The 26,921-nt window shown below is 41.3% G+C and overlaps 1 protein-coding gene and 1 long non-coding RNA gene across 10 annotated transcripts in view; one reads left to right on the forward strand and one right to left on the reverse strand.

Annotated features, from left to right (window-relative positions):
• dock10 (dedicator of cytokinesis 10) overlaps window positions 1-26,066 on the reverse strand; it is a 63,389-nt gene extending 37,323 nt beyond the window's left edge. For 2 of the 9 annotated variants that reach the window (XM_065959921.1, XM_065959918.1), the window contains exon 1: window positions 5,679-6,207. In XM_065959921.1, coding sequence (XP_065815993.1) covers window positions 5,679-5,837 — 159 coding nt within the window. In that variant the 5' untranslated portion in view covers window positions 5,838-6,207. Of the gene's footprint in view, window positions 1-5,678; window positions 6,218-25,695 lie in introns of those variants that run through there. The other 7 variants (XM_065959922.1, XM_065959925.1, XM_065959920.1 and 4 more) reach the window with 7 other exon arrangements.
• On the forward strand, window positions 231-13,707 carry LOC136180440 (uncharacterized). The gene is made up of 2 exons (XR_010667091.1): window positions 231-313; window positions 12,362-13,707. It is a non-coding gene; the product is annotated as an uncharacterized lncRNA (long non-coding RNA).
• Window positions 26,067-26,921: the final 855 nt, after the last annotated feature.

A 26,921-nucleotide genomic window follows, 5' to 3' on the forward strand; every position in this document is an offset into this window, starting at 1 on the left:
AGTGGCTTTATGTGTGTGTGTCAGCACACGTGGATTTAGAGGAAGTTGATGTTTGATGTCCAACACACTTTTCAGCGCACGCACGCACACACACAACCACACACAACGACAGACAGAAAATCCCCGGCAGATGAGAAACCAGCCAATCAGGTGCTCCATATTCTACACAAGTCTCTCCCTTTTTTGACACCTCAACATGCCAATACAACACACTGTTATCTTGATCAAACAAGTGAAAGCTAACGTCTTGCAGCCCTCCACATTTAAAAGCATACAAACGGACACAAAGAAGGACGACCCTCTTTCTGTGACGGTAAGGAACACTATCATCAGCCCCACACACTCTCTGTCTCAACCTCATCGTATCTGCTTGTGTCCAATTATATCAATATAGCACAACGTCAACCCACAAACACAAAAACACACACAGCATGCACAGAACATGAAAACCATTAACTTCCTGTTCTAATGCTAACCTGTCTCTCACTGACACAGTCTGCAACACAATTTACATTTCAAAAAAAGTATTTGCAAAATACAAAGCATAAGGATGCATTCACTTGCGCATGTTTCCTTTGAGAAACATAAGTAGAAAATGACATTTACATTGACTTTTTGCCTGTGCACACACAGACGCTCACTTCCCCAGTGTTAACCTCATAGCAGAATAGACATCTATACAAGAGGAAACAATCCCTGATGATACTGCAAACTGTGTTACCTGCTTTAAACACGATACATAAGGTGCAACTTGAAGTTCTTTCAAGTGCTGACTGAGTAATACAGCAATTCCCCAAAAGGGGATTGTTACCAAATAAGAATAAATTAAGCTCTATAGCAAAAACTCAGTCAGTTTATTTACCATGCTGGGCCCACTTATTTCTATTTTCATTCTGCATACATCCCCTCCATATATCCGTTTTCCCTGCAGTCATCAGCTGTTCTACAGTCATTAGCTCAACTTGTCACATCTGTAGCATTGCAACACACCTTGATTCTTCTATCCTAGATCTTTTATCTGCATCAGATTCATTCATGCTGTCCTTACGTTTAATCCTCCACCTCCCCATCACTGCCTGGTCCAAGCAGTTTCATCATTTTATCAGCCTCCGCAGATGTTTCTGATAAAACATAATTGAAACATCATCTGTGTGAAATACATCTTTATCTCAACCTTGCTCGCATGTATCTCCTAAATGAAATGAAGCTGCGAGGAGTCATGCAAAAAGATTTTGTAGTAGCTAAAGATAGGTGCAGTTCATGATTGACACCTTAACGCAACATATCCCAACCATGTGTGTGTGTGTGTGTTAAAAAACGAGCTGAAAAAAATAGCTAGTAAACAGTTGAATCAACCGCTAAAGTTGTAAGCTAATGCAGCTACTGGGGTGTCTTAGGTTGACATAGTTAGCTAATGGCTCATGCTAATGGATAAACAGTTGAAAAAGATAGCCTTCCAATTATCTGTTGGATGCAAAAGCAACCTCCGACAGTGAAACAATGGACTTAAGACTGAGCAAATAGTTGGCTAAAGTAATAGATAATGATTTAAAAGCAAGAAAGCAGAAGTGATTGAATTGACATTGACATTTAATTTATTCATTTAATAGGGACAATGCAATTTAACATAGTTTCAATGCATACTGTACATGAAACTGATGTGCTGCATAAAGAGTATAAAGCTATTGCTAATGTCAAACTCGTGTTGAAAAAAAAATGGCCAGATCATTCAATTTGAGACGTCAGGTGCATGATAAATACTTGCAGTAATATTCTTTCTTAGGTCAGTAGTGTGACCGGTTAAAGTGGACCAGGTTCATCTGACAATGCTGTGTGGTTACTTCTGGCCAACATTAATTGGAAATGAAAGAATTCACCCATTAACTGCAAAACCCAAGCGAAAAAATCCAAACCTACCAGCATGGTTAGATACTGTATGAGGTGTTTAATAAGAATGTTTAATAGTTGTTTTTGGTCGTTTTTGTGACTCCCGGTAATTCGATGCTGAAAAGTATACAACTGTAAACAAGGACAATCTTTTTAACAATTGGCAGATATTTATACAAATCTCACACTTTTTCTTTCCTCCTCTATCCTGTGTAGGATATTTAATTTTCACATCATACTCACGTCAGTTAATGACAGTTGGTTTTGGTGCACGTTAAGTAATGTTTCAGAAATGTCTGAGGCTAATGTGCTAAAAAAAAACGTTTGAACATGTCATGGAAAGTACATGGTTACTTAAAGGTTACTTTAATCTAAAGGTTGGTCATGGGTTTCGCTTTGAGATGACATCTTGCTATTTGTGAGACTTTTTTTTACTTCATCAGAGATAAACGCCTCAGAGAGTGAAACTGTAACATTGCCCTCTGAATCTGGCAGCACAGACACTTCTAAGTAACTCATTAATCTTAATCTGCTGAATGTTTTCCTATCTCATAACCATTAATGAGTCTTTGATTGGCATTGCACTCCTTCGAGCCTATTTAACGTCAGAAACAAGTCGTAGCAGCTCAGCCTCCCTCTTCTTTATTTACCTCTCCCGCTCCCTCCATCCTTCCAATCTTCTGCACCAGCGGCCTCAGCTGGCCCCACCTCTCTCTCTCTCTCAGTCCTTTCTCTCATCCCATCTCCACCTTATTTCATCAAACATCCTCAGCACCCCACTCCTTTATTTCTTCATCCTTTGATTCTCTCTGTCTCTTCCCTACTCCCTTGTTCTCGCCCTATTAAGCATACATTTTAACATCTCTCATTCAGGCCCCCACACCTCTGTTTTCGCTCTCCTTCACTCTTAGCAGGGGTGAGAGAGTGGGTGATGATGTTGGTAAACTACAGCTGTGTGGAGGATACAAACAGAGTAATAGCCTCATACTGTAGCTCACAGTCACAGCATGGCTCTCCTCCAGCATAACTGTGAAAAAGAATGTGATGCAGTAAGACAAGGAGGGTGCTCTGAATTAGTTAGAAGAAAAGGAAAGAACAGAAATGGGAAATAATTGAGACAAAGCTGGAGGGAAATCACATGGGTTCAACTCTTTCCTCAAGCTGGTTTGTATCATTTCCCAGCACTGATTCAAGGGCTTATCATCCTGTTAAGGGGAAGATGTGAGGAGAGTGTGAAAAAAACAAAGAGAGTGGGAAGTGTGGAAGAAGAAAAATAGTGTGAAAGATTGATAGGGAGAAAGGGGGAGAGGAAGGGAGAGAGAGAGGGGACATAGACAGCTGAGACAGCAGAGAGGAGAAGAAACTAGACAGAAGCCATCTGCTTCATATCTTTAAAGCAATACAGGGTCTGCAGAGAGACACAGTGGGACTAATTGGGGAATCATACTTCTAAAAGAAGTCAACCCTCTGATGTAAACCAGCTTTCTCCTTTTTTATAGGTCCAATTTGAGGTGTTGAGTTGTGCTGAAAAGCCAGGGATCCTTATTTGTAACTCCTTACTTTCTTCCAAAACACACACACAAGCAAACTACAGTGATGGAGTGTTGGCTGTACTTCACACATTTATCTCAGTCTGTCTATTCTGCTGTGTGACGATTCTGCCAACCATTTAAAGCCCTTCTTCAGAAGTGCATGAAAAATAGCTCAATTTTTTACAATCATGTCGAGGACCAATTAACAAGACAAAAACATATTTTCAAATGCCATTCAAGAGGTCCCTAGAGGTCAGGAGCAAAGAGGATTGACAGTGGCCAAAGAGAAAAGTGGAGGATTTGCATTCTTTCTCTGACCGCAGTGCCAGTGACTGGGTGACAAAAGGACAGAGTGTTAAGCTTGGAGGATGAGATGGATGGAGATGGACAGTGTACATCTGACAGCTAGGAGACAGCGTCTTATTGAGTGTTTGTTAGATCCTTGCATGGGTCATGGTCTGAAATTATTTCCTCCAACCCCACTATACCCTAGGACTCTCAGGGTTGATGATGAAAACCATGGCAATTAAACTAAATTTTAAAGCTTATCAAGACGGCTTCTGACCTTTGGAGTTGGAGTTGTTGCCACTATCCCAGATTTTTTAAAACATATTTGTTGCCTTTATTGGATAGGAAAGCTGAAGAGAGACAGGAAACGATGGGAGGGGAGAGCACCAAATGGCCACGGTTGGTTTCGAACCCACGGCTGCTGCAACAAGTACCATTGCCTCCGTTCATGGTGCGTGCAACATAGCCCCCAGCTATCTAACGCCCCACTATCCAAGATTTTTAAACTTCAATACGATTCTAGTTAAAAAAATCAAACAACATGTTTCGATACACAAATATCACTCCTAGGCAGCTGATTGTTGGTCATTTCTTGTTTTGATGACCGAAAATGGACAGCGAAACTGTCCAAATTTACCAAATACACTCCCAACGTTTTGGTAAAGTATTGAAAATTTGGTCAACCTTTCCTTGGGAGTTCCCCACTGCTCCATACTTGGCCCTTTTCAATTCTTTATCCTTTTGCTGCAGTGTGGTAGCCAGTTTCTGCAGATGACAAACAGCTGCTGTTTTGCTATGACCTGGCTGCCTATTAGTGTATAAATCACCATTATTGAATCACACACTGAATCTTTTTCTTAAAGTATAAAAATGTGAAGCAGAAAACTGCTGTTATTGAGAACATTCCCATTTTACTTCTTCAAGAAGTTACTCATTTGGGGCTTTTCGAAAACTACCTCCGACTTTATAGCATCATTAGGCTGTTTCAACCTGAAAAAGAAAGTTGGCATTGTTGTAGTGCTGATTAATGTCTTACTCTGACATGGAAATACATCACTGCTGGATCAGCAAAAGTCAGAGTCAGTGCACTAGTTTCCAGCACAGACTGGCCTGAATATAACTTCACATGTTATTATGCTTACATTGCAGGAACCAGCAGGCAAACATGACTTTGCAGGTTAAAGTTATGACTTTGGTTTGCCTGCGAGACCAGAAAAACAGGCACCAAGAGAGAAATGTGAGGTTAATGGAGGGAAGGAAAGAAAGGGGAAACAGAAAGGGCGACTGTTAAGATCCCACCCTGCCAAAACTCTAACATTTTTTCCACTGGGCTTTCAGAAACTAGGGTCTTTCTGGGAATAAAAAATCCTGCCTACACTAATGGATACAAATACCAAACAGATGGCTGACATGCAAAGCTGTACTGTAAAGAAAAGTAAAGGAACAGGAAACACATATGTAATTTAATATATTCTATTCAACTGGCCTTTCATTCTTTCATCTCTTTATTCATTCATATACTCTCTCCTCAACCATCTCATTCATAGTTCTGTTTGAAGAGCTATTTTTACCATCGTCTCTGTGTGAATGTTCTCTGTGAGCCATATGCAGAAAAAATAGATTTTTCCCACAGAAACTAAATTCCTCATGTATGACCCCACCATCCCCCCTCTATTCTCCTCTCTCCATTTCCGTCCTTCTGCTTCTCAGCTGTGAATGGAAATAGCTAGGCCTCAAAACCGGATCATTCAGCAACCTCAGCAAAAGATGTATGGAAAGAAGCAGTGAAAAAATTAAAGTTTGGTAAAGAAATGCAGAGAGGTTCAGAAAACAAACAGAATGCATACAGAAATATACATGCATGCTCATCCATATATGATGCCATGGTGCACACAGTTACAACCGTACTGTAGTCTCCTCTACCTGCCAACACATGCATTTTGCACAGTGAGTTTGAGGTGCAGAAGTTACCATAACAATGATGGTCAGAGGTGAGGCCGAGCTGGTGTAACCCTCTAGGGTAGGAGTTGCAGTGTCCAATGATATCTGGTCCTGTCTTGAACACATGTGACCGCAGTCGGCACCGCCCACTGAACGGAGGAGAAGGACCACACTGGCTGAACAACCCATAATCCACTGCTGTGACTCCTGGTCCAGCCTGATTCACAGGCTTCACCTGAGCTGAACTTCAATAACCAAGTCAACCTGAACTGAACCTTCTTCTGCCCCTGGTCCAGCCAGTGGTGCTGCGCTGAGTTCAAGTACAATAGGAAAACTGAGGCTCCATCCTCAGCTACTACTTTGTCCTGCTTTGCAGGCTCTCTGTTTGTACTGCTCTTCTCCAGCCTCCAGATCCTAATGTTGCTGTGGCTGAGCTTACACACTGGCAGTCTTACATGGCTCTCCCTCTCTCTCTCTTCCTCTAATACACACACATACACACACACTGACTGCAGCTGTGAGTGGTTCAGCCCAGCCCAGCTCACCCTACAAATCACTGTCTGCAATAGCTGTCAGCTGACCAGAACCAGCTGCTACACACACACACACACACACACACACACAGACACACACACACACACACACACACACACACACACACACACACACACCGTACTCACACAGAAACCTACCTAATTTTTCTGATTTCCATGTTGTAGCACTCTCACTCTTCATTTTTCTTCCAATCACACTAGCCCTTTCAAGTCGGAGTTCTGCTGGCTCTGCTTGTGCTTTTGTGGTTTGTGCACTGAAAACAGGATGTAAAGTGCAGACACGCTACCCCACACTCTGATTTGGTAAAATAAACTGCTGCTTTTTTATTGTAAAGAGCACGACAAAAGTGTGTGTTTATGAATATGCAATGTTTGCTACAGTAACTTCTAGGACAATAATGCTTCTGTCAACACCCTCTTACTTTGACATCACACATAGGCACCCAACAGGTCAGATGAGTCAAAATCAAGATGCTCAAAGGGAAACATTTGTTTTAATTCTGATGTCCCTTCATTCCAGAGACCACAACTGCTGTAATTGTTTTCTTGTCACCGTAACATCTGGTTTTGCCTTATTTAAATGTTCCATTTTCAACGTGTGTGGCTATTCAGAAAGAAAACGTGGAGTATTCCGGGAACAAAATGGTTTTCATATGTTTTGCAGCATTTTGAAATTCTTCTCTTTGTCAAATTTGCCTGTTTTATTCTTGCCAGTCGTACTTACAGAACCAGAGATTGTCTGAAACACAGATTTGAGAAAGGCTGATGAGAGGATGCTTTGAAGCTTTTAGTTCGCAATCATTATCAGTCACCAAAGCCAGAAATGTTTAGAGTGGTAAATAGGGAGGAGGTGGTGTGAGTTGTAGACAAAAAGAGAAACAAAACTGAAAGTAATAGTTGAAAGACATCTGTCAAAGAAGCAATGCAAAAATCATACTTTGCGTAAGAATTGTTGTTAAAATGACCACTAGGAAACTCATTAGAGGAACTGTAAATAACTTCAGACCCTTATTCTGATACTATAAATACATTCATAAATCATCCAATTTTATAAAAAAGAGAAGTCAGATGGTTCTTCCATTGGAGTGACATGGTGTAAAAAATAAGCTGCACGGCCTTAGACCACATGGCTTAATGGCCCTATTTACATCAACAGTTTCATTCCACCTTTATGGATAGTTGTTACATTCCTCTTCTTTTTTCCTATTTCAGGTCTTTGCCTGCTTCTACAGTCTAATAAAAAAATCCAATAGCCTCCTGAAAAATGTTTGGAAAAAAAACAATCCTACTGATTTATACACAGTGAGTAATCATAGAAGCAACACCCAAAAACTGTAGACAAAAGTATGATCTTTTTGAATGGTGTCATGTGACACAGTGTCCAGTGAAAACATACAGAAACATTCTAATAGGTAACTGAAACAGAATGAGAACACTACACACATGCCAAGACAAAGATGTCAAAACATCACTTAAACAGAAACAGCTAGTTATCCAAACATTGCATCATTTAGGGGATTATTTTCCAAATGTGTCCTGTGATACAGTATCATTGAGCGCCACTGTTTTCAAATGCTATCAATAGATGTGTAATTAAGTGACACATAATGTACAGTTCCACGCATATACACTCTCTCGGTTCCCTGCGGAGAGAAGCACGTACCGGTAACCATGGTGATGCTGTGAGGTCATGATTGAGGTCTTTAGTGTCCATGTCAATGTGGCAGAAAATCCCTCCCACCACCCACAGGAAAGCAAATTACTGTAATGCTTAACATCACTAAATATAAACAACTGCATACAGAAAGATGCACGACAGCATGTGCACATACCAATTTGCTATTCCCCTCCCACACAGTATACAAATATGACCACTCTAATGTAGATGACAGTGCATTATGTCCAGTGCAGAGTATAAAGTGGAGAAAAGAGACACTAACCACACCTACTACAATTATCATCATCATCATCACCTCCCCCTGCTCCCTGCTCCCCAACACCTCCATGCACACTGCCTCTCACTAAACTCTCTTCAGTGCATCATGCCTGATAGCAGCAGTTATAAAACTCAAAGGAATTCACAGAGATGGGCTTTGTTTGGATGCCAATTTATCACAATGGTCCTGTCATGCAAATATGCCCACACTCACATGCACTGTAGAAGCCAGCAGATTCCCCATGTTACACAGATTGCCTGGTGTTGTGCTCTCATTCACTCTGCCTGCCTTCACACTGTTTTCTAACACACATTATGTCACCATGCTTTGAACAAGAGGATAAAGAAAATGTAAAGATCACTAATAAGTTCCACTGAGGGGATTTTCAAATTATGCTGATATGGATTTTTTTTCTAATTACTTTGCCTGCTCATATTTATTGTGATTTTTTTCTTTACCCTTTAAATTCCTCCTCGTCAAAGGGAGATTAATGGTGTAGTGGAGGTACAGTATGCCAAAGTGAAGTCAGTGGTGTCCTGAAGTTTTGGTTGAACAGCTCTTTAAACAGCAAATCCGGTTATTGTGCATTAAAGGTCACATACACTTACCAAGTTTACCAAGTTTTTCAAACACTAATATGTGCCCCTAGCCTACAAACCCCCCAATTAAGAGAAAAGTCCACCCCCTCCGTCTTTTGCCTGCTCCACTTTTCAGAAAATGTGTGCTCAAATAGGCCGTTTGGAGATTCTGTAACCCCTCCACCAGCTGGATGACACTCCTTCAGTTAGGTGTTTGTTCTGTCCTCTGAGTCGGCATTCTCCCTAAAACCATCGGGCATGGTGCAAGAAAGCCCACACCAATTCCCTTTCCAGAGAAGGCCGTGGTCAAACACAGATCACTTGGATTTAAAGCTACAGACACAGAAACAGCACATTCTGAGCAGGGCTGAAATAGAGGGGTTTATAGGCACGATAAAATACAGGATTGGAGTGGATTTTGAGAAAGACTCTTCACAGACATGTTTTGGGGAGCTCTGAGACTAATTTAAACTTGTTGAAAAGGAGTATAATACGTGACCTTTAAAAGAGTAATAATCCTGATTTACTGCAGCTTCCCTTTATATTTTGAAAACCCATCAACTAATTTCTGTGTGTTAAAACACAGCAGATAGATGTTTTTTTATATATTTGGATGGACTATCATATTGAATGCCTCCTGATAACTACACTACGATATTGTAAGTTTTAAGTAATGATACTCTAAGTAGAGCTGGATCAGTGAAGAAAGCTTGACAAAATAGAACTGTCTCTTCTTTTTTGGGGAACAGTTTTCTTGTGCTTCATTTCCTTTAAAGCAGAAAGAGAGGTAGAAATGACTTCAAGCTTAACACCCAAGGCATCTTTCAGCAAATGAGGCGGTGAGCGCTGAATAAGTGATGAGGACCTCACACTTCCAAGAAAGGAAATGAAGGGGGTGACACAGCCCCTGTGGTTTGCAGCATGTGAATGAGCTCGTGCTCAGCTCCCAGGTCTCTTGTCCTCGTGTTTAGAGTTTGTTAAAAGAATAAATAAATCACACAATGAGCTGTGAGAACGAAACTCTACAAGTGTCCCCTCCCTTGAAAAATCTAAAACTCTTTTAATTTCCTGTTACTCCCTATCTGTTCTCAGTGTCTATTGATGTATCAAATCTAATTTCTCTTGGAACTTCAATAAATTACAGACACTTTAAGTATCTATGATGATGCATTATTTGCGTTATTTGTTTTTAAATTATTTCCTAGTAAAACAGAACAGTGTTAGAAAAATAAAGGTAACACAGTAATGAATAACATCCCTTGATTTCAATGTAAAATATAAGACCTTGTGCCTTTAAGAGCAATTTCTCACATTTTGATTAACTTCTGAGTCTGGAGGTTATTATGAGCCTCTTAAAGGCCCATTATGATCACTATGATGAAGTCTGCGGCCACTGTGAGATAGCTTCAAGTGGCACGGGAGGTCTATTCAACCTTTATTGCATCTATTATAACAGCGGCATCTCATGCTCAATCACCTCACATATATGCCAGAAAAAGGCAGAGTTTGTGGTTCCTGCCTCATACCTCGACAAGCTGGACAAAAATCTCTGAACTAAATGATGACGAGTCCTGTGATGCTGTGCTGACATTGAATTGGATGGAGACAGTGAGTAACGTTTACCTATTGCTGTTTTTATACTGCAGTTGTATTGGAAGTTTCCTGGCCCCCTCATAGCTTCTCCTATTACGACTCGGCGTGCTGAGGGGGGCCAACCTCGGTCAGGGGGTGAGCCAGAACTCAACAAACCTTTCAACTGGCCTGACTACTACTAGGACACGACTGGTGTGTGATGAGTCAACCAGTTAAGCAATTTGTTCTGGTTGCTGGGTTGATTGCGTTCTCACTGCATACAACCCGCATCAGCATTCGACTGGAAGCAATCTGAGACCACCTCTTCTAAGCGGTCTTGCCTCGCTTGTTATGTTCCACATCAGAGTGCCATTGTTGCGTTCGTATATATATGTCAAAACAAACCAGGACAAGGAGGGAAACAGCTCCTCCAATCAATCCAGGTGTGAAACCCCCATTCTATAGTCTCACCTAAAATTAAAAAGGCAATGTAAGAAATAAAGGGTTGAGTTCAGTTTCTGTTTTGAATATTGTTAAGGACTTAATGCACCCTCTAGATGATAACCCCAGCATTCACTTTTTGGACATGTGCACCTTTGCTAATGTATCCCCATGTCTGTGTGACCGGGGTTAATCTGTGTGTGAGTCTGAACCTTTGCAGAGGATGACATCATCGGGGTGTATAGGGCAGTGTGCTGCCATCATTTGTTCTGCTAATATATTCCAGATGTACAGCGTTAGTCTCTATAATCCCTTTGTTACTGCTCAAAAAACTGAGAGTCACCATGCAACGGTTACTGTAGCTATTGTATCCCAACATCTGCAGGAGTTTGAGCGTGTGCATTTGAGCATGTGTGTATGTTGAATACACATGTAGTTTAACTATTTAGACAAAAGAAAAACAAAACATTTTTACTGACTTCAAATAGCTCAGCCAGCCAGGCCAAGTAGGAAACCACAGTCCATTAAAAGTCATGCACACAGCCTTGTTAGCAGTTAGCTGGGCTTTAGTCAGGTTCCCTGTAGAGCTGCAGGCTGACTCATGGCTGCCCTGTTTGATGTGGAGCAGCGCTCTGCTGAGTTTACTTGGGAAAACACTCTCTTGTTCCCATGGTGACCACAACAGGAAGGATGCTGTCATTCATTGGTTCTGGGTTCTCAGCAAACTACAGGTTGGCCTTGGGGCTCTCGCAGAACTACAAAAGGGACACAGGGTCAACCCCCCCCCAACACAGCAGCTCACATTCAGTGTTTCTCTGACATGCTGCAAGGCATGACAAAATAGAAAAGAGAAAACTAAAAAAACATGACATCTCTTTGCACTTATTAAGATATCAAATGCAAACAATACAAGAAATATATTCAAGTAAGTTTTTATGCAAAAGTTGTCTCTATGTATATGCAGTGGTATGGTTTCAAGTGCTAATGTACGAGTCAATATTATCTCCAACTCATCCTGATGTGCTGTTCTCAGAAAAACCTCAGCCTGCAGATGTAGTAAACACCACCACAACACACCGTCTCATGCACAAACAGGAAGACAGACAAGGACTGAACTGAGTATATTTATCACCTGAACCGCTGAGCCATTTTGAGAGTCTATCAGTGCATTATATAATTGTCTTGCTAAAAACTGGTTACATATCAATCAAAATCTACTGTACAATGTTTTATGTGTCAGATTGCAGATGTTTTTTCTGGCAGATTTCAAGGCCTTGATTGTTTTAACATATGATATTAATAAGTGTCAGGTATTTTGTATATACTTAAGATAAGATATAAGATAAAAGATGAAAGATGTTATAGCTTAAAATTTCAGTTTTGACTTCAGGGGCTTTCTTGCATCTGACTCATTTTTGTATTGAATTTGTAAGCTCTTCAAGTCCCTTTTTCTTGCACAGTTTCTCTTCTCTTACTCTCAGAACACATGTTAGATATGTTTTGCACTGATGTTTTAATTGTTGACGTGACCTAAAGGGGAAATTGGATGTTTCTGGTTTGTTTTTGATATTTTCTTGGGATATAAAATATGAATCAAAATCATTAATTTATCAAATGTTGTGCAATCTTAGGTTGTGAACCTAAACACAGACTGTGAGGAATGTCTGACACAGTTTTTATCTGGCCCTGAGTCCTGCTCCTCCCTGGAGGAGGCAACAGGAAGACGAAGAAGTGAGTTCAGAGCCACAGCACACTGCCGATGCCATCTAGTGCTGAGAGCTCCACACAGCACGCCCAGCAGATGATGAGAGAGAGAGAGGCCCAATCTCCACACCTCTCCCTGCCGCGTCTTTAATGAGCGACCTGCAGGAGGCGCCCTGTGCCAGAGATACTATCTGTTCCTCTGGCAGCTGGTTTGTTTAGAACAGGAAGCTATTAAAATGTCTTTAACTTAGAACTAAAATCCTGAGGCATGAGGGATGTTGGGAGGAGGGAACAGCAGAGGGGAGATGAGGTGGAGAATATGGGAGAGAGGAAGTTAGTGAGAAAGAAACTGCCAGGAAAGGGGGAGATTGTGAAATTTTCCATTCATTCACCCGAGACTCACCTTCCTCTTAAAATTCACTCACCTAACCCAAACAACCCGATGCCTATTTTTATAACCAGAAATGTAAGATAAGATGCTGGTCGAAATCAAACCATATCATATGGTCTAGCACCTTAAACTTGGGAATTGATTTTCTTTTTAATTATCTAAAATTGCTGGAAACTCCTGCACACTGTCTAAAGTGCACAAATGTCAATGTTCCAAAAACGTTGCCAACCTATTTGTGCAATTTAGACAGTGCTCTCTTTCTACCTGTTGCGGACACTTTTAGACAAAAAAATATGACACAAGATATGTAGATCTTTCAAAATTTGGGTGCTTTTCAATACTTCCATCAAAATAGTATTTGGACAACTTTACTTCTTTACAGTATTCCTGCATTTGCAGGAAAGAGATTGACATCGGGTCGACTGTTAATGAACTGGTTGGAATTGTCTCTCAGGCAGCTTATGAAGTCATGTAAAGCTTGATACTGGAACAGTTTGAAAAGGTATGAAATGAACAGGAAAGTAATTTTAAAAGTTTTCTACCGTGTTTTTAAAATGTTAATTTAAAGATTTGTTAAGAAGTAATAGACATTTTGGCATTTTTGTGCGGGTTATTTTTTTCCTTTGAATCAGGTTTACATTGTTGTATTTGTTTTGAGGTTTTGGATTGATTTAGAATTGGCATTGTTGCTGAACTTACATTTCTACTAATGTAATTGCAGACAATGTGCATTGTAGTGTGTTTCCCTTTGTTAATTGTCATACGTATGAAATAGGTTTGATCCTAAGTGTTAAACATCCTTGATCCTTAACATTGATTCAGCTTGTGTCACAATAAACTTAATTATTAGACTGGTAAGCACAATTATAAAAATGCATGTTATTTGTAGTGTAAAGTGTCTCCTTTAGTTTCACCATACAGGTTTTTTTTTTTTTTTTGCTATATTTAATATAAACAGATTTGTTTTCATGATATTGACAGAGTTGGTATTTTTCAGGTGAAGTAAATCACATCCACGACGTCACATTGTGGCTATAGGGCTCGACAGATAAACTGTGATGTTGCATTTCTCTTAATGTTCCTTCTTCTTCTCTGTAAAACGTGGACTTTATAGTGGAAAGAGTATCAAGAATAAGTAAAAAAAACTCATACAATAACCTGTCTACCGACCTGTTCGGTCAAAATATGAACCTGCTGACTCTAATGTTCAATAAAAACTTGCATCATTAGAGTGAAATCTGGCCTGTTGGACACAAAGAAGAGTAGAGTGGTGTCATTTAGTCAAATTCAGCAGGAACACACTCAGTTACTGTACTGTCACGGAGCTGGTGCCTCATTAATTCACTCTCCCACGTGGCATCTCTCCACATCTTCCCTGCTGTTCCCTGCCCAGCTTTGCGATAAATATTTGCTATAAAATCCATCCCTCTGCAAATACAAGAAGCAGTTATTTTTTTAAAGTGTTTGTGCTGTAACAGGAGTGTCCTTTTAAATTGTGATTCAGTGCTGCTTTTTTGTTACATGATGGCTTAAAAGAGAAACATTACAGGGAAGACTTGATGTAGATATATGGCATCAAGCTGAGCAAAAGAACTGCAGCTGAATTACAATTTTTCCAAGACAGAGGCACATCAATTAGAGACAGAAGAGGAACTTCCCTTCAGACTAAAAAAAAGCTTTTGTCAGTATTAACCCTTACATTTAAAAGTTGAAATTACTGGAAAGAGCACTGCAGCAACATAATAAAAACCAGTCGGCTACAGGAGTTTAGATTATTCTCATTGCACCATGAATTGTTGTTTCATTTTACACAGCTGTCGGGCCTCTCGTGTCTTCAATCAGTATGAAAATTCACTGACTCCTTCTTGGAGGCCAAGTCAAACTCTAAAACAAAGAAAGAAAATTGCAAATTCTCCTCGTCTTCGCCTGCATGTCTGAGCCTCTGACATTCTGAAACCGTAAATGTTCCTTCAACAATCATCCCAGATGATTTCTGTTTCCTGTAATTCTATGAGCTAAGAAGATCCATCCTTACTCTGAACCCCGCCGTATACTTACAAAGTCATGCCCAGGGCGATATTTACTTTCATGCAGACATGCCAGAAATACATATCTGCACAATGGGTATTCACTTATGGGCAGTCATATCAGCCTCATTCCAGCCTGAGTGAAAGATAAATCATAAGCCGTTATGCCATCCCACAGTCCACACCCTCAAAGTACAGAAAAGGCTCACCAGAATGTCTGGTCTGCAATAAATCATTCAGTCATACCGCCTACATGACACCTACACAAAGCCTACATGTAACCTCTGTGTAACCTCCACACCAGCGCTAACTATCTAGCAGACGCCCACTCAGCACAGCTCCCCTCTCCCCGAGGTCCCAGTTTAGACGAAGGACGCAGCTGTTCTGAACACTTTTCCTCATGCGTTTTAATATGCAGTATCATCTCCTTTCCCCCCTTCCCCCCAATTTAGTGACCAAAATCCCTCCTCTGTTTCCCTCTCTGCATGGTGAACCCCCTGCCTCCCTATTATTTCTTTTGCAGATCCCCTTTCAGCTCTTTGGCTGACGTCTAAGGCACACATAATTGATGTATGCAGACAAAAAGATTTAGAGTCAGACATACAGTGAGCTGTTGCAGATGCAAAAAGAGGTTTTAAATCATGGAGGATGACAGACAATCATGGGTCTGCGTAAGATATCCTCACCTTTCCTGCCTTCACTTTATGAACACTTTGGCTCAGGGCTTTGTTTCCTGCTGAGTGAGCAGGAAAAGCAATGAGTGGCATTGTCAAAAGTTTTCAAAATAATACAGGACGCCTACCAGACCTCTAGCAACTCACCCTTAACTCAAGGCAGGCAAGCCCTCAGTTTTGCACAATTTACAACCTTTATATATTTAAACAAAAAATATACCAAATTATCATGCAGCTATCATGAATGGGAAAATGTGCTTGAACGACCAAAAATGTTTTGAATTCCAGGATGTTCACCAATTGTTTTTCTTAAGGACATATTAATTTGGGGCCAAATGATGTACCCATTTTTGAGCTAGCTTCAAGTGGCCAGACAAGGAACTGCAGCTCTTGGCAACTCCATGTTGGCTTTAAATAGTCAGATCTGAATGTTGGGGTTCAGTTTACAAAGACTTATGAAACAAATAAAGTAAATTTAGGTGAATAATTGTTTTTATTTGTAATATGATTTATTTAGTCAATCGTAAAAAGGTTCTGTAAAAGGTGTGACAAAGATAATGTATCAATTTATCAGCAGTAAAGAACTATCATGAGATCAAGCATTTCACCAAAGGGTTATGTTGATAACAGCAACACCTTGAAATCTATATTTTATTAAGCCGGTATTACTTTCTGCAAATAAATCAAAATGAAGTGGGTGCGCTTGCACGCAGTGAGTCTCTTCCTCTCTGTCTGGGACTTACACAGGCTATGTTCTTAAATGGATTTGCATCACCATTACAACAGGTCTGCCTGCTGAACGTGTGTTTGAACTGATGACTTGCTTGTCTTAAGTCCAAGATGTGCTCAGTGGCTTTGACTCTAAAACTACCCAGAGTGTTGTTGAAAATCTCCACTAACTGTTGTTCTGCAAGTTCATTCGATAATAACCGCAATTAAATTCAGACAAATCCTTCACAATAAAAGTGCCTGTGTTTAATGTTGTGGAATTGCTTTTAATTTGAAAGAGCCATATTAGGAAATGTGGTGTTTTCAGCATCAGCAAATTAACACAACTCTGCAGGAGAGAAACAAAACTTAAAACCTCACAGACTCAGCAACAAACTACAATACTGAAAAGTGAACACACCGTGACTTTTAAAGAAATAGCATTCTCTGGTCTAATGCAGAGAAACGAGTTGAGTATCTTATCCCAAGCATTCATATGCAGAATCCATTTCCATATTATACCGCGATACAATACTGTTGCCGCAAGAAAAATACTGTGATATGATTTTTAGGTCATATCACCCACCACTAGTAAGTATTCTTACGCCCTTATACTGAAGATAACACATTATCTAGCAATGATGTGTTCTATTTTTGAACAGGTGCCCAGCAGACATAAAAGTATCTTTTATTGTATTAGTGTTAATGGATTATATAACTGGAGTGACTGCTAGTGGAGAAACTTTAATAATGGCTGCTTGTTTCTGTCTCTTTATGTTTCGGGCAGCGAAGTCAGACCTGATCAGACGATGATTATTGGTGGGTCAGCCGCGGAGATCAAAGCCAGCAGTGAACAGTTGGACAGGCAGAGCAGAAAGAGACAAAGAGCTAAGAGGATTCAACCATGCAACAAAAATTCTCTTTCAAGATCTATGCACTTGGAGGGTGGCTTGACACACTTTCTTTACATCCAGCCAATTTGTTCCCGCCTAATTAGATCCCTCCTGTTCTGTCTCACCCAATCTTGCCAGTGATGAGAGAGTTAATGAGGGAAAGTTTACATCACATCTAACTGTAACACAAAGTGGACAAGTGTGTGTGAATTTGACAGGGCGAGGGCAGCGGGGCACAGGGTCGGACGGTAATGGCAGCAGCATATTCAAGCCTCCTACTCTGGAATGCAGAGTGAGGGAGAGAGACAACACTGCAATTCACTCGCAGAGAGCCGCTGAACTATTCTTAGGACAGTATGTGAAGTAGACCCCCTTCCTCCCAACCCTCGGGGGGGGGGGGGGGCTCTGCAAAGAGTCGAGATGGACGAGTGGACATGGTGTCTATTAAGGTACAGGGCAGGGGAGTGAGGCTTTAGAGAAAAAAAGCAAGAGGATAAAAAGTTAAGCTCCAGTGAGGCAAAGCTCGGTCAGCTCGGTGTGAATGGAGCAGTTCACTGTGTCGATGTGAAGCCTCTGTGAAGAGCCTTTTGTAAACGTACAGCGGCACAATGCATGGAGCCCCCGAGGACTCTCTCCTCCTCTCATGTGACCTCTCACAAACACTCACACACAGACAGCATGCATACTTTCTCTTTTTTCCAGTCTTACTGCCTAGACTTAACAGAAGTTTTATCTTTTAATGCAAGTCAACAGCTGGCGGAGTGACTCTACAAGGTTACATCTACTGCAAGAGAAAAAAAAAAAAAGTCACTTTCTGTGCTGTCTCCCCCAGCACACACGCCAGTGAGATCACTGCAGCACCACACAGAGTTCAAACAGAAGGGGAATTCAGCAGAAGACAGTGTCACCAGTGACAGTGACAGGCTCAGTGTTTTTTTTTCCTCTTCTTTGTTTTCTCATCTCTTTTGCTTTTATTTCTTGCTCCTGTGTGAATGAGTCATTGAGAGGATGGGGGCGCAGACACACACCAAGGCCCTGGCAGTGCACGGTCCTACTGTTATCAGGCAAACATGGCTGAGTCGTCTGCAGCTCAGTCATAACAAATGTCAAAGAGCTATTCATCTCCTCTGATCCCCTTTTCTTTTCTCTATAATTTACACACACACACAGTCACACACACACACACACACACACAGTCACACACACACACACACACACACACACACACACAAACACACAAGGGTGACACCAGAAGCATACACTCTAAGTAACAAAGAGTCAAAACTGAGGAGCAGGGTGCATGTAATCCAGTTGATTCAAAGAGAGCATGAGGGAATAAAGGAAGTGTAAACAATTAAAGAATGCATGTAGAGATGGAGAAAGCGAAACAAGAAAAAAAAAAAGGTGAGATTTAAAAAAGGGAGGTGGGTGAGGAGGGGGCGATGGGGTGAAGATGGGGAGGTTTGACAGGAGGAAGAGAATAAATATGTGTCAGCCTGCCGAAGAAATCTCCACAGTTATATGTGCACACACACACACACACACACACACACACACACACACACACACACACACACACACACACTTGGGTTTCAGTGCACAACAAAGACTTCCACAGAAGTGCACAGCATGGTTTTGCAGTAAACGCTGCATGGCGTGTGTTCAGAAACACAAAATGTAAGAAAAGAGAGAGAGAGAGAGAGAGAGAGAGAGAGAGAGAGAGAGAGAGAGAGAGAGAGAGAGAGAGATAATCCCTACATCCTGTCCCACAGTGTGAGGGTGTAAACAAACATTCACAAACTGGGTTAACACGTTTAAAGTGTGAGATATGAAACGATGCAAACTAAGGCGAAGAGGGGAGATGCAGCATGTAGTGAGTGTGTGTATCATCATGCAATGGTTGCACACAAAACTTGTTTTCATGGTCAGTGTCTGCTGATCAGTGCCAGATAGTTCTGTGCAGCTGTGCTAGTTTAGCTTCAGGTTAATGGCAGTGTCCCAGAAATTTTAGTTTAGACCATCATAATATTCCTAATTTCATAGTACTATATTCTTTTGAACTGTATCTAGGCCTTTGAACATTTGGGATTTGTTGTGTGAGCATCAGTGCTATCCATACCACAGGGGTGGTCACCCATCTGTTACTTCAGGGGGCTTTGGGGTCCCATCCATGGTGGTCGGCATGCTGGAAATGCTGTCTCAACCTAAGTTTCAGTCAACCTAACGACATGCCAAGAGCTAGAGCTGAAGCGGGTTTTACGCCTCTTTTCATATTGTTATGTCGCGCCCGCCTGTCAACAAGGTCAGTTATGTGCTTTATTGTGAATAACGCTCATCCTTCATAAAATCAAAATGGATAAGATATCAAAAAATTTGAGAAATAAGCTAATCAGACCAATTTCGTTCTTTAGGCTGTAAACATGTTCATTTGTACTGTAAAAACTTTTTGAAAGGGTGTGTATGTGACTTCCAATGCTCCTGCAGCCAGCCTCAAGTGGACACTCGACAAAGTGCAGGATTTTGCACTTCCTCGTGGGCTTAATTTTTCAACACCGGAGGTTGCGTCTTGATCCATACTTGTTTTATGACTGAGAAGAGGTGATACAACTTTAACTTGACATTGCAATGTTAAAGCCAAAAGCTCCATCCTTGTTTGTTCTTGCTTTGAGTTTCTTTTCTCTCACTGTTGATGGTTATACAATCTTAATGTGGTCTGATTTCTGAAACTGCCACTAAAGGAAGAGAATAACTGAATTGGCAGGCCCTGAAATAAATATGATTTGTGACGTGAAGCAGCTGATAGACAAAAGCATCAGAATCTGTTTTACAGGAGTGCAAAGAAACCATCCTTATGAATAGCTTTAAGCATGTCATCTAAAAATCTTACGAGTGCACTCAAACAGGAAAGTGTTAATGCTAATAAGACACATCGTTGTACATTGATGCTTACCCTAACCCTAGCTCCTGAACCTACAACTGGAAAATATCAGCTCAATGTTTCTAACAGGACAAGTCATCTGCAGTCTAGAGGCTCCTCTGGGAGGTGAGACAGATCTACCCTCACCCTTCCTCCCTCATTTACTTCCTGGTTTCCCCCCTCTTTCTGGTTTAGCTCTCTGAACTGATAAGACTGTTGATGTCTGACCAAATTATGAGCTTGGGTCTAGCTCCAGCTACACTCTGGTCCTACCTTGCCCTGTCCAGATGTAATGAGAACCATGTGACAAAAAAAAGATCAGAATCTGCAGATTCAGTCTGCCTGCTGTTCAGGATTGTCATCGGCTACAATTAAAAGAATAACTCTGATGTAAGAGGTTACACAAGACAGCAAACTGGATTTATAAAGCCCAATGTATAGTGTGGGAAAAGATGTGCAGCAGATGAGATGAAATGAGAAATACAAGAGGGGGACAAAAGTGGAGATATGCAGAGAGAGAGAGAGAGATAGGAGCACTTCCTGTTAGAATTCCATCCTAATTGACCTTTCTCTGTTGCCGTGGTAACAGAGAAAGGGCTGTGGGGAGAGTTGGCTAATTATTACAGCTAATCCAACCAGCATCTCTCCTGTGGGAGAACTGGTTTGCAGCATTGTAAGTTTGACTAACTTGCATGAGACGGGCATATTAGTTGGGGTTATTTCCTGCCAACGTCTGATTAGACAACAACCTTCTTCTTGAAACTGAGCAGCGCACTGTGGTCAAATCAACCAAGATCATCTAAAGCAAGCACAAACCAATTTGCACGCTACAAGATTTAAACACGCAGGCCTGTTCTCACATGCACACACACTGTTCATGATGGACTGTTCAGCAATCAAAAACAATCCAACCCTGGCAGTCCACATGATGTGAGAGAGCAGAGTCAGACTGACAGCATGTCTCCAAACCACCCCTCTGCACCCTCAACATATCACTGGGGCATGCTGGGTAAACCTAGACACCCCCTCCTCACTCACCCCAGTACTCAACCCCACACTGTCTGACACACATTTCAGCTCCAGACAGACAGACATGCCTAGAAGAGGTTTTTTACTAGAAAAGCAGACACATACTCATAGACCATGACTAGTATAAGCCCAGAAGACAAAGAAATAAAGGCTGTTGTAAATGCAGATTAAGACAAAGCAGAGAGAATTAAGCTAACGTAATGAGACAGGCCAAAACGCAGTCCAGTCTCCAGAGAGAGGAGAGGAGAAGAAAGGAGATCTGAAATAGCAAATTCTCTTTTCTTTCTTTGTTCTTTTCCATAAAGTTTAAAGTGGTATGATATATTTCTTTAAATGGTATAAAGCTGGAAAGTGACAGAAAAGACAAAAGAGAAACAAAAGGTAAGCAAATGAATTATGGAATCTCTTTTTTTCGATATTTAAGAACATTCAGTGTTAAGGGCAAAAACACTGCACCCTGATGACTTGTTCAGGAGAGCATGAGCAGGCACATAAGCATGGAAGTGAACCACGCTGTTTTAAAAAAAAATAAACCATGCTGACAGGTTTTAATCTCATTAATCTCATTTAATCTCATTCACCATAAACCACACAGATCTAACATCACAGTCAGCCAGTTTCCAAATACGCTTTTTTTTTTTTTTTTTTTTTTAAATGATTCTATCTCTTCTAGGAGGTTCTCCATGCAGAAGAAACATGCTTGCAGAATGATAAGATGACTCAACAATATAACCAATAAAAAAATCCTAAAAGAATGACATCATCATTTGGCATGTAAGGTGATTGTTTCGTTGCAGAGGTGAGAAAATACTCAAAAATAAATAAAATGGTGCTGAAATAATTTTATAAATAATGTTTATCAAGACAAGATAAGTGACAATAGTGTCTTCAATCTTATTTGATTATTTTGGTAAATGTTCTATTTACTATACAAAAGAAGGGCATACCTCAGAGGACTCGAAATTGTGATGAGCATTTTCACAATTTCCTGACCTGTATCCCGACAGCAGTCCATAACCATGAAGTGTAGCAATCAATGAATTGACAAGATGATTAGCAGATGATTCATGCTCAGTTGTAAGCAGCAGGGACAAGCCAAAAAAAACTTGCAATCATAGAAGTTAACAATCGGCTTCATTCATGCCTCGACAAATGGTAAGCAGCAGCAGCACCAATAATAACGTGACTTGCAGCAAATTAGTGCAATCAGTAAAAAACTACAACTATATAATGGTTATAAAACTACATTCCTTCACTTTATAGGATTACAGGGCCATATCTCTGATTGGAAAACAAATTCCCAGCTAAAGCCTGGAAACTTGGGTTTAAATAGCCAATATGTAATCAGGCATGACTCTAGTACCATAAGGGCACTGAGGATGCCAAGTGTAAGGGATGGCATTATCTGGTGCCAAAGGACAGAAAGGGCCAGGCTGATCTTGCACCAAACATTAGGATATGGTGTGGAAAATGCAAGAGCATGCAGATGGCCTACAGCAACCAGGACTGGAGACTGCATACAGGCATCCCTTTGCTACTGGGCAAATAAACCCTAAGCTGCAGAGGGGTGCCAGGGTGGGCAAGTTTGCCCCCGTCTCTGGCTGCGTGGTGAGTGTGGCTGGCATCCTCCAGGCATGGCATGACATGTGGTTCATCCCAGCAGGCAGCCGGAGTCACAACAAGAATGACACTTGTGTCTACACGGCTATGCTGCTCACTTTTGCTAAGAGGCATAATGAACACATTTATTCTTGTGCCAATAATAAGCAGTGATATGAAAATATGAATTTTCTATGTCTTTCACAAGCTTGATACAAACCCTTGAAGTATGTATAAGCTCATGTTTTACTCTCCTCTTGCCTCTGTGTTTTATATTTAACTTCTTTTTAATATGATGTACTGAAAATGTATCATGGAAAAGGTCCCATGGTCACTGAAGCAACAAACCATTAGAAAGAAAACCTAAACCACCATTAGAGCCTTCATTCTTGTATCTGTCTACCCTTCCAAGCTGCATGCATTTCTGATGACGGGTGGCCTAACCACTGTGAGAAACAGTGAAGGAGTGAGAGAGCTGTGATTGCTTTCACAGAGCACTTCATCACAGGAGAAATTGCAGCTTGCACCAGGGGGATTTACCAGGTATCATGTATGCTCTAAACTCTGGAAAACACAAGCACACGCTCCAGAAATGGATGTAACCCGACTGAGGGCCCACGCAGAGCAGTGGAGCCGAAGAAAACAAGAGTCAGAACTTTACTAAAGAAAAATAATCAGAATAAGCATTGAGGGACGGGGAGTAAAAGTCAATGGAGGGTGGGGGGGGATTATGTGAATGAGGAAAAACTGGTTACTATGAAAAAGAGAGAAGGGTCAATAGGGGAGAGAGAAAGAGGCCTACGCTTCATTGAGTGCTGTGCCATAGGGCCTGATTCTGCTGACCTGGTTTCTTTTACCAACAAAGGCCATGCATTAACACACTCACAAAAACGTACATACACACACATGCTCCCAACGCCTATGGGTCATTTACACGCCCACTTGACCTAAGCCTGTGCACACATTTACACACACGCTTACTCTGCTCTTAATGTCCTCATTCCTGCATCCTCTATCTTTATAGATCTGGAACATGTCTCTTGCATCAGAGGATGTTTTTTTTTTGCCTGGTGTAAGTCAAAGTTTCAGTCATGGTTTCAGGTCACACGTACACAAAACAAAACTTCACACTTGCCATAAAGCGGTTAGTCGTTCTGGTAAATTCTGCACAAGTTGCAGCTGTGGGAGATGTGACAGAAACACATATTTGAGAGATGCTTACATGTAGACTGTTGGACAATGTGGCGCCTACTGTCTGCCCCCACCAAACAGGGTGCTTTAAAAATGTTTCAAAGTATAAATGAAACACTGTAATACACGGTGTGAATGGTTGGAGTTGAGGCAAGGGACTTGAGTTTCATGGTGTGATCCAAAGTCTCCCTCTCTGATAAACCTTCCTCAACCTATGTGTATCACTTCTTACATTTCTTGTAATGTCTGTGCTTAAAGAACCCAGCAGACTCAACGTGTGACTTCTGCTGTAGGGCTCTGAGGCAAGGCAGTGATGCTCATTGAGCCGTTACAGCAGTGCAACACGTGTATCCGTGTCCTAAATGATACCAACACAAGGTGACCCACGAGTCAATTTCTACATGCATCAAGAGAATCAATAACACGACTGTGCTGAACTCCATTTGACAAATGCATACTGTCAGTAAACCTTTACTCTTAAGGCTCCGTTTCTTTCTGTCCTACTCAGCTGACCAAGTGCCCATAGATTTTTTTTTGTTCAGCAATACATGGAAAAAAGAAAGATTTTATCCTTTGTGATGCTTTTCTTTTTTTTTTTTTTTTTCAAATCCCATCTGCCATGCCTTAAAAGATTTAACTCACGTACTGTATTTTCCCTCTTTATTCTAATCAATTGTCACGATGCTCTGTTATGGCCGTGTCCCACTGACACACTAAAACACCAGAGTGAAGAGGATGTAGCGTAGCAGCAAATAGACTCGAGTGGAGTGACCTTTCTCTATGCTAATCTCTACAGAATGGACACGCAAACACACACACACACACACACACACACACACACACACACACACACACACACACACACCGGCAAAGGTAGAGGATTTGTCCTTTGCTGTATGAATGAAAAGGACAACATCACAACACAAATCCGTCTCCTTGTGTGTGTGTGTGTGTGTGTGTGTGTGTGTGTGTGTGTGTGTGTGTCTGTGCGCGTGTGTGCGTGTGTCTGTGCGCGTGTGAGAGGGTGGCTGCTTTCCCCCTCTAGATTCCCCCTCCTCCCACTATCGTATGTGTCAATCGGAGCCTCTTATTATACAGGGTGACACACCCACTAGAGCATACATTTCACAATTCACGACATTTAAATAGCGCGATAATAGAATTGGTCGTAAATCAAACCCTGCGCTCGAATTGTTCTCCCTCTCTGCTCCTCCCTCCATCTTTTCCCTGCTGTTTGTTCACCGCTGTGCAGATGTAAACCGCTGCCCGAGTCATGCCGCATCCCACTATCATACTACAACCACCAGACCGCTATTTACTGCATTTCATTCACTCCAGCACAGACACACTGGAATAAACTGCAACCCACATGGGGATATGATAGGCTCTACGACTTTACAGCCACATAACAAGCCAATAAGCGTATTCTTTTCCTTAATAGTAAAAAAAAAAAAAAAATGGTGGTATGAATCGCCTCCTGAGCATTTTTCAGTACCAAATGTGTTGAACTGTTCCCTTCTGCAGGATCAATGGGCATACACTGAACAGCACCGCTGCACTGTGCAATTTCAGCTCATCCACTGCAAGGAAAGATGCAACATGAATGTCAATGTCAGTTGCAGTGGTACGGATGATAGCGATCCTAATTCATTCCAGATGTAGCCTACAGCTTTACACCCATACAGCAGCAAATATGACAAAAAAAACAAACAAAAAAAAAAAAACACAACAACTTGGGCCCACAGGTGGTGATGCGTTTTTCCACTATCACCATGTTTTGTAGTTTTTTTTTTTTTTTCTTTCTTTCTCCCAATTCATACGGCTCCACTCACCGTCGCTGCAGAGTGTCTGACTGCGTTGCATGCTGTCTGCCGGATCTCCGCCGCGCTCCCCGGTTTCAGAAGGTTCTTGGTGAATCTCCGGGTCGACTCGGCTGCCATCTCCTCATCTGAGCGGTCCCCCGGATTTTACCCACAATTCAGCCTGCTGGTTTTTCTACTGCAGTCAGACCCTGGTCCTCCTCGCTCCTAACATGAGCCGACCGAGCTGTGTTTACACACACACACACACACACACACACACACACACACACACACACACTCACACACGTACGCGCATACACCACGTGCACACACGCACAAACGCTTCACACACACTTTCCGCCCATACACGCAGAGCTGCGAGTGTAGAGGATGCCTGTGCGCTTGAAGTCCTGTCAAACCTGACAAAATCAAAAGCAGTCCATCCGGTTATGACTTTAAAAATAAAAGTACTCTTGCGAACTCGAACAAGGTGGAACATTGACAAAGGGCAGTGCTTTTATTTTAAAGGCTAACGCATCCATTGCAGTGTAGGCTAGATGATTCCTATTTTTGGTTAATTTAACCAGAAACATTTTACGAGAAAAATGTCATTTTTACTGTGCCGTTAAGTGTTTTTTTTTTTATTCACTTAATTATAAACATGTATTTTTACACATTAAAGCCGATCAGAACCAAATGTCTTTGCAGCCTTCAGATAGCCTACATCCAGAATTCAACAGTAGTCTAATAGGCTAAACTGCTGACATTGATTTGACCAGGGTGTTTCATGCTATACTGTATACATAATGTATCTCAAGGGGAGCTCTGAAATGTCAACTTCTCATCAACAGTCCGGTCACGACCGAGAGAGAGTGGAGCAGCTTTAACAGTGAGGTTACAGGATGAGGGGAAAACATGTGCCAACAGCGAATCGTGGTGGTAAGGAAGGGTTACGACATTGGTTAATAAACTAACCAATAGAACCCCCTCTAGTGATTTGTTCCTTTTCCCTTCTCGTGTATTTTCACTACCAAAACGCCCAGTGAAAGTCCTTATACGTAGAAAACCGAACTGTCAATAAAATGAAATATTCAAAATCTGATCAATTGTATTGGTTTGTTATTGGCATGATATTATTAGGCCAAGGGCCTTTATTATATGATGATGGTGCTCCATAAATGCTGTTTTGCAATTGCTTCTAAAAGCACCAATTGAAATCACACGTATTGGCCTAGGCCAACTTTTTTTTTTATATG

The sequence above is a fragment of the Labrus bergylta genome, chromosome 11, assembly GCF_963930695.1.
Source record: "Labrus bergylta chromosome 11, fLabBer1.1, whole genome shotgun sequence".
Classification (NCBI taxonomy): Eukaryota; Metazoa; Chordata; class Actinopteri; order Labriformes; family Labridae; genus Labrus; species Labrus bergylta.